Genomic DNA, 9,077 nt, shown 5'->3' with positions numbered 1-9,077 from the left:
GGCTGCTTTTCTGTCTTGGTATTTCTAAACCTCTCTCCATGAGGACAGGTTTGGTTTTACCTTACATGCTGGGATTAGATGTCATTTCCTTTTCCATAAGCATGTCTTTGTTGTTTTCTTTCTGTCTCATTTTTCAACAAAAATAAAAATAAAAATTTGGGGAGAAGATGCAGAACTTTATTTCTTTCTTTTGATAGCTTCTCAGATATTGCATGTGTTTTTGCCTGATAACTCAGTTCATTGTGCATTTATTAAATATGCTTATATATGATTGAGAGTTTATGCATGATATTTGCTAAGTTTTCCTGTTGCATCTTGATGATAGATAGTTACTTTCCTCATGCAATGAAAATGTGCACTTTCTAAAACTCCCCTAAGGTACATCTTTTCCTTCTCTGACTTTTTTTGTTTCTAGAAATTCTGGATAAGAAAAGAGGTTTTCGATAAGATGGCCAAATTGACCAAATGCTAGTTGAACCCAGAACCTAAAAATTCTAGCATTCTCTCTAGGTTGCAGCATCAAAAGAATCAAGCAGTTACCTTTATGAATTCTGCGCGATATATGTATATTTTCTGCTTATGTGCTAAAATATGCCTTGCCCTTCATGTGCAAGTAAAATTTTACCTTGTCCTTCATGGTACAAGTAAAACAATTAGATGCTGCATCTTAGGAGGAGTGTATCAGATGAGGGTGGCTAGGCCCTAGTAAGATAAGGTTTGACTTTTGGCTGATTTTTCATTGATTTTCTCTCTTGTTTGGAAAATCTGGTTGCTTTTTGTCATATCAGTTGAATTCATACCTTTTGGGAAAAGTCTTCTGATGGAAACCAAGGAGCTGGACATGCTGATCATACACATGGGAATGGGGCTGAAGTTGTGCAAGACCCTTTGTCACTTCCTAGTGGCCCAATTACAAGACTTAGAGCCAAACGTTTCAAGGAAGCACTAAATGGGCTAATCCAAGAGAATTGGGCTGATTCTAAAAAGACCAAGATGGGCTCAAATAATAATCAAGGCTTAGTCCATGTCATCAAAGCAGTTGAAGAGGATAATTAGCATGCAAAAACGTGACCAGCTTGGTTTGACCATTAAAGGGTGTGAACTCGTTGAGTTTCAAGGATATTAAATAGGGGAATGAACTTGGTCTTGGCTGGTTATGAATTTAGTCATTTAGTTATTTTGGTTGCCTCTAGAAGTCCAAAGAGACCTAAAAATATTGGGACTTGTTTATGTTGGCACTTGTGTTGCTTTTAAAGCTATAATTAAGACTTTTCCTATTCTTGGAGGGTTGTTCCAAGTATATATATGGGCATAACGAATTTTGTAAGGGATATAGAATTTTGTTTTCAGAAAATTATTATTGTGAGGTCTTGTGTTCCTCTTTGTTCTTGAAAGAACTTTTTGAGCTTATCAAGTTAATCTTGTGGCGTTCAAACAACCAAACTTATCACCTTGATTCTTGAAGAGATTCAGATTCTTGGTGTGGCGTTTCAATCCTTCGTAGTCTTGGTTTCTCATCTAGTTAGGTGACGGGTCAAGCCTCAACAATTCTTGTCTACACGATCTTGGGGTTTCAAAACATCATTGCTATCGGGTTTCATCACATTTGTTGGTGGAGTTCATATCATTTTGGTATCAGAGCCTTGGTTCTAAGGCAAGTTTGACTATCTTTTATTATTGTTTCTATTTTTTTTTAATCTCCTGTTCCCTGCTGTGAAAAAAAAAAAAAAAAAAAAAAAAAAAAAAAAAAAAAAAGAAAAGAAAAGAAAAGAAAAAGTACTCGATTCCAGTAAGAAAATTTCTTACTTTCTATCTTGTTTCTCACCTTATTCAAGTTCTTGACCTTTCTGAGTAAGAAAATTTCTTCCTTTCTATCTTGTTTCTCACATTATTCAAGTTCTTGACCTTTTTGATGAGTTTTGGTTATTTCTCAATTGCTGCAGGATTATTTTGAATTAGTTTCTTGAAGTTCGATTAAGAACTAAGAAGACACAAAAGAGTGGAAAAAGGCAAGAGTGTGTGAGACCAAAAGAGGGTAAAAGCCGTTTAGAGTGAAAACACGAGTGTAAGTGTATTAATTCTTGAGTGAAACACGTGAGGGAGTGCTTGTGAGGATTCTAACCTTGTTTTGCAGATTCTAAACATGTCCAATAATCAAGAAGAAGACACAACCGAAGAATTTCGACAACCCGCAGCTTCGAACCTCCAAATGCAAGCGTTGTTAGGGGAGATGAGGCGTATGTTGAGGGCTGAATTAGAACCTATTCACGAGAGGTTGGACAGGGTAGAAGCAGAAACTCCTAGGGGACAGCAACAAGACAATCCCAATAGGCAACAAGGTGGGCGTGTTCCGTGGCGGAATGTTGAGGAAGAGGCGGAGTTGGAGGAATTTGATGAGCCATATTTGAACCGAGGCAGGTTTGAGCGTGGGTATGGGAATAGAGAAGCTAGGATGGGTAGGCCTAGGAGGGATAATGATTTAGGAAACATAAAGATTAAAATCCCGTCTTTTCAAGGTAAAAATGATCCTGAAGCTTATTTGGAGTGGGAAACTAAAATGGAGATGGTGTTTGATTGTCACAACTACTCGGAGATAAAGAAGGTTAAGTTGGCTGCAATTGAATTCACAGATTATGCCATTGTTTGGTGGGATCAATTACTGATTAATAGGAGGAGAAATAGAGAGCCACCCGTGGACACTTGGGAGGAGATGAAAATGCTTATGAGGAGGCGTTTTGTACCCAACCATTATTATAGGGGATTGTATCAAAAGTTGCAGAGGTTAACTCAAGGTTCCAAGAGTGTGGATGAGTATTACAAGGAGATGGAGGTAGCAATGATCCGGGCTAATGTAGAAGAGGACCGAGAAGCCACCATGGCTAGGTTTTTGCACGGTTTAAATCGTGAGATTGCAGATATAGTCGAGTTGCAGCACTATGTTGAGTTAACAGATATGGTGCATCAAGCCATAAAAGTGGAGGAACAATTCAAACGAAAGGGATTGGCTAGGAGGGGACAACCTATGGCTACCACCAGCCCATGGAAGACAGCTCCAAAAAGGGACGAGCAGCTTCAAAATAAGCAAAAATTTGAACCCTCTAAGAATGCCAAACCAACAACCACCACTACTTCAGGTAACACCGAGGCTTCTATTTCTAAAACACGTGATATTAAGTGTTTTAAATGTCAGGGGCGGGGACACATAGCCAGCCAGTGTGTAAACAAAAGGGTGATGGTGATAAACGCCCAAGGAGAGCTTGAGTCGGAGAATGAGGAAGAAGTAGATGATGATGACATGCCACCTTTGGAGGATGCCGATGATGAGCAAAATGCTGTGGTTGGAGATTTATTGGTAGCAAGGCGAGTTCTCAATGTGCAAGTTAAGGAGGAAGAAAGTAACCAAAGGGAAAACTTGTTTCATACTCGGTGCTTTGTAAATAACAAAGTTTGCAGCGTCATTATTGATGGTGGGAGTTGCACAAACGTAGCCAGCACTTATTTGGTGGAGAAATTGGCCTTAACCACCTTGAAACATCCTCACCCTTACCGGCTTCAGTGGCTGAATGAATGTGGCGAAATCAAGGTGACAAGGCAAGTGTTGGTGGCATTATCCATTGGCAAATATGAGGATGAGGTGCTTTGTGATGTGGTTCCTATGCATGCATGCCATTTATTGTTGGGAAGACCATGGCAGTATGATCGGAGGGTTACGCATGATGGATTCACAAATAGGTATTCTTTCACTCTTAAAAGGCAACCCATTACTCTTGTGCCATTAACTCCAAAACAGGTCATGGAGGACCAACTAAAGTTACAAAGATCAAATGAAAAGAAAAAAGAAAAAGAAAGGAAGGCCGAAAGTGGAAAAAAAGAGTTGAAAAAAAAAGAAAGAGAGAAAAACATTGATCAGAGTGAAAAAGAAAGAGAGAGGATTTCGGCCATAGTGAGAGCAAGAGAGGAAAAATTCAGTTACATTGCAAAAAAAAGTGAGATCAAGAGAGCATTATTTTCACACCAGCCCCTTATTGTACTCATGTACAAGGAGGCTCTTTTATGTACTAATGATCTCGTCGGTACTTTGCCGAGCAATATTGTTTCTCTTTTGCAGAAGTTTGAAGATGTCTTTCCCGAAGAGGTACCTAGTGGCTTACCTCCAATCCGAGGGATTGAACATCAAATTGATTTCATACCCGGTGCATCAATTCCTAACCAACCTGCTTATAGGAGCAATCCTGAGGAGACCAAGGAACTTCAGAGGCAAGTAGGTGAATTATTGGAGAAGGGGTATGTGCGTGAAAGCATGAGTCCTTGTGCGGTCCCGGTGCTATTAGTTCCTAAGAAGGATGGAACATGGAGAATGTGTGTTGACTGCCGGGCCATCAACAACATAACGGTAAAGTATCGTCATCCTATTCCTAGGTTAGATGATATGCTGGATGAATTGCATGGTTCTTGTGTCTTTACAAAAATTGATCTTAAGAGTGGATATCATCAAATTAGGATGAAGGAAGGTGATGAATGGAAAACTGCTTTTAAAACTAAATATGGTTTGTATGAATGGTTAGTGATGCCTTTCGGCTTAACTAATGCGCCAAGCACATTTATGCGTTTGATGAACCATGTTTTGCGTGCATTTATTGGCAGATTTGTAGTTGTGTATTTTGATGATATCCTAATTTATAGCAAAAACTTGGAAGAACATGTGATGCATTTAAAATCTGTTTTGGAAATCTTGAGGAAAGAAAAGTTGTTTGCTAATCTCAAGAAGTGCACCTTTTGCACGAATAAGCTTGTGTTTCTTGGTTTTGTTGTTAGTAAGAGAGGAATTGGGGTGGACGAGGAAAAGGTGAAGGCAATCCAAGAGTGGCCAACGCCTACAACAATCAGCCAAGTGAGGAGTTTCCACGGCTTAGCTAGCTTCTATAGACGGTTTGTGCGTGATTTTAGTAGCTTAGCCGCCCCTCTTACTGAAGTCATCAAGAAAAATGTGCCGTTTAAGTGGGGAAAAGAACAAGAAAATGCATTTAATCTGATCAAAGAAAAGTTAACTAATACACCTTTGCTTGTTTTACCTAACTTTGCTAAAACTTTTGAAATTGAGTGTGATGCTTCAGGAATAGGTATTGGAGCTGTTTTGATGCAAGGTGGTCATCCAGTTGCTTATTTCAGTGAAAAGTTGAGTGGGGCAGCCCTAAATTACCCCACTTATGATAAGGAAATGTATGCCTTGGTAAGGGCTTTGGAAAATTGGCAGCACTATCTATGGCCAAAGGAATTTGTGATTCACACAGATCATGAATCTTTGAAGCATTTGAAAGGACAGCAAAGGTTGAACAAACGCCATGCCAAGTGGGTGGAATTCATTGAAACATTTCCTTATGTGATCAGATACAAGCAAGGTAAGGAAAATGTGGTGGCTGATGCATTGTCCCGAAGGTATGCTTTACTTTCCATTTTAGATACAAAATTGCTTGGCTTTGAATATATTAAGGATTTGTATGCACAAGATTCTGATTTTGCTGATGTGTTCAATGCATGTGAAAAAGTGGCGTTTGATAAGTTTTATAGGCAAGATGGATTTTTGTTTCGGGAAAATAAACTGTGTGTGCCTATGTGTTCTTTGCGTGAATTGCTTGTGAGAGAAGCTCATGGTGGTGGTTTGATGGGTCATTTTGGTGTAGCTAAGACTTTAGGAATTTTGCATGATCATTTTTTTTGGCCTCATATGAAACGTGATGTGGAAAGAATCTGTGAGAAGTGTATCACGTGTAAACATGCTAAGTCTAAGTTGAAACCCCATGGTTTGTACACCCCTTTGCCAATACCTAGTGAACCTTGGACTGATATTTCTATGGATTTTGTTTTAGGTTTACCTAGGACTAAGAGGGGGAGAGATTCAATTTTTGTGGTGGTAGATAGATTTTCCAAGATGGCACACTTCATTGCTTGTCATAAAACTGATGATGCATCACATATAGCTGATTTGTTCTTCAAAGAAATTGTTAAGTTACATGGCATGCCTAGGACCATTGTTTCTGATAGGGATGCAAAGTTTTTGAGTTACTTTTGGAAGACTTTGTGGGGAAAGTTGGGAACCAAATTGTTGTTTTCTACTGCTTGTCATCCACAAACGGATGGTCAAACTGAAGTAGTAAATAGAACTTTGTCTTCTTTGTTGCGTGCTATCATTAAAAAGAATTTGAAAACATGGGAAGATTGTTTGCCACATGTTGAATTTGCTTACAATAGAAGTATACATTCTGCAACTAAGTTTTCACCATTTGAAATTGTTTATGGCTTTAACCCATTGTCACCTTTGGATTTAACTCCTTTACCTTTGAGTGAACGTGTGAACTTAGATGGCAAAAAGAAGGCAGAATTTGTAAAGATGATTCATGAAAAGGCACGGCTGAACATTGAAAGGAGGACTCAACAATATGTCCATCAAGCCAACAAGGGACGCAAGAAGGTAGTATTTGAACCAGGAGATTGGGTTTGGTTACACTTAAGGAAGGAACGTTTTCCAGAGAAACGGCGTTCAAAACTCCTACCTCGGGGTGACGGACCATTCCAAGTAGTGGAGCGCATCAATGATAATGCCTACAACCTTGACTTACCGAGTGAGTATGGTGTTAGTGCAAGCTTTAATGTTGCTGATTTGTCTCCATTTGATGTAGGTGATGATTTGAGGACAAATCCTTCTCAAGAGGGGGAGAATGATGGAAACCAAGGAGCTGGACATGCTGATCATACACATGGGAATGGGGCTGAAGTTGTGCAAGACCCTTTGTCACTTCCTAGTGGCCCAATTACAAGACTTAGAGCCAAACGTTTCAAGGAAGCACTAAATGGGCTAATCCAAGAGAATTGGGCTGATTCTAAAAAGACCAAGATGGGCTCAAATAATAATCAAGGCTTAGTCCATGTCATCAAAGCAGTTGAAGAGGATAATTAGCATGCAAAAACGTGACCAGCTTGGTTTGACCATTAAAGGGTGTGAACTCGTTGAGTTTCAAAGATATTAAATAGGGGAATGAACTTGGTCTTGGCTGGTTATGAATTTAGTCATTTAGTTATTTTGGTTGCCTCTAGAAGTCCAAAGAGACCTAAAAATATTGGGACTTGTTTATGTTGGCACTTGTGTTGCTTTTAAAGCTATAATTAAGACTTTTCCTATTCTTGGAGGGTTGTTCCAAGTATATATATGGGCATAACGAATTTTGTAAGGGATATAGAATTTTGTTTTCAGAAAATTATTATTGTGAGGTCTTGTGTTCCTCTTTGTTCTTGAAAGAACTTTTTGAGCTTATCAAGTTAATCTTGTGGCGTTCAAACAACCAAACTTATCACCTTGATTCTTGAAGAGATTCAGATTCTTGGTGTGGCGTTTCAATCCTTCGTAGTCTTGGTTTCTCATCTAGTTAGGTGACGGGTCAAGCCTCAACAATTCTTGTCTACACGATCTTGGGGTTTCAAAACATCATTGCTATCGGGTTTCATCACATTTGTTGGTGGAGTTCATATCATCTTCACACACACACACACACACACGCATTGCATGAGTTGAGTAATCTATTTAAAATTTCTATCTGCAGGGAAATTTGTGCTTATTGAATACTTAACTCTCATTTATATCTTTGCATATTTTTGCAATGCTATTTGACTGTTTTATCAGTTGAGTATACATGCGTGTTCTGAAGCTAACTTTTAAGAAAAATATTTTTCTACAAATTTTTCTCCAGTTTCAAATTTTCAGTGTGAAGCGTCCAGATGGACCTACTCCTACATCCGGACGAGCGCAGTCTTGCCATATGTTGATCTAGCAGTTGTCATCCGGATGGTTAAGTAACACATCCGGACAAGATCTCTACAGGTTTAAGACTTGCGTCTCTTTTTCTGCCATACACACATCTTTTCATTTTTATTGATTTATCATGGCATGTTGTGTGTTTTTCTTGTGGATTTCTCCCGAGATTTTGGCATTCTTTGCACATCTCTTCTCATCCCATGATCTTCATTGTGTTTTCCATTATTCTTTTAAGTTTTTGTGCTTTTAGAATATTGGAATATTTGTTGGGATATTTTATTATATCTATGTGCATGGAAATTTTATTCTGTCTATGTGTTGGGTGGATATTGTTATATCTGTGCTATTTGGATTGCTATATTTGCTTGTATAATTCATGCGCATCCAAATTGCAAGTTGTCATAATACCACATTCTTTTTGGAACTAACAAGAACTAATATTTCCTTGTTGTGTTATGTTTGGATAGATTTCTGTTAAATCCTTTCAGGAATACGTTTGTCCAGCAACTCTCAGCTCAATATATGACAGATGGATCCTTTGGAAAACTGACAGTGGTTGAAGTCGGATGTTCAAAATTTCCAAAGGTCTTGGGTTTTGAGATGAGCTTTTTCCCCAGCTCATGCAAAGCTTTCTTTAGCATTCCCTTAGATCTGCATCAGTCAGAGGTTCAGTGGTGAATCTCCTCAGTTATCTTGCAGACTAGTTGCTAAGAGGATGTCAATCTGCGGATAACCAAGTTCAGGCTTTGCAAAATCAAGAGATTGAAGATCTTTTAGTCCATGGTTCCCGGATTCCCGAGCTAGAAGCAGAAGTGGTACAAATCCAGCCTTTTATATGGATTTCTCTCTGTTACTTGCATTCAGTGGATCAGCAAGATTTGATACTTGGAGGATTTATGTTCCTCTCTTTTGGGCCACTTGCAGACTTTTCTCTTTTTTCCTATTGTTTTGGATTTTAGAAAGTTTTTGTCTGTGGATTTATGGGTTTGTTTGCCAAGTGACATTACAGAACAAACTGTACAGAGTAGTGGGTTGTTAATTTTGAAATGAGTAAAAAGTAATGATGTGATATAAAGTAAAAAGAATTTATATAGAAAAGTGAAAAAAATTTGTATTGTAGTGAATTTTTTTTATTTGAATAGTAATAAAAAATTATTAATGTGATATAAAAAGTGAAAAAAGTGGGAATGTTTTGATGTTGATTGGTATTAGAAAATGTGAAAAAGAAAAAAAAATTAAAAATTAAAAAATTAAAAAATTAAAAAATTAA

At 38.2% G+C, this 9,077-nt stretch overlaps 1 protein-coding gene across 1 annotated transcript in view; it reads left to right on the top strand.

Annotated features, from left to right (window-relative positions):
* The first annotated feature begins 1,955 nt into the window (after positions 1-1,955).
* Positions 1,956-9,077, top strand: part of LOC133876792 (uncharacterized) — a 12,099-nt gene continuing 4,977 nt past the window's right edge. Inside the window, exon 1 of the mRNA XM_062315038.1 lies at positions 1,956-6,929. Within this exon, the coding sequence (XP_062171022.1) occupies positions 2,144-6,929 (4,786 nt within the window). The 5' untranslated portion in view covers positions 1,956-2,143. The remainder of the gene's footprint in view (positions 6,930-9,077) is intronic.

The sequence above is a fragment of the Alnus glutinosa genome, chromosome 9, assembly GCF_958979055.1.
Source record: "Alnus glutinosa chromosome 9, dhAlnGlut1.1, whole genome shotgun sequence".
In the NCBI taxonomy this organism is placed as follows: domain Eukaryota; kingdom Viridiplantae; phylum Streptophyta; class Magnoliopsida; order Fagales; family Betulaceae; genus Alnus; species Alnus glutinosa.
Note: the sequence above shows the minus strand (reverse complement) of the source record. Positions and strands in the feature narration are given on the sequence as shown.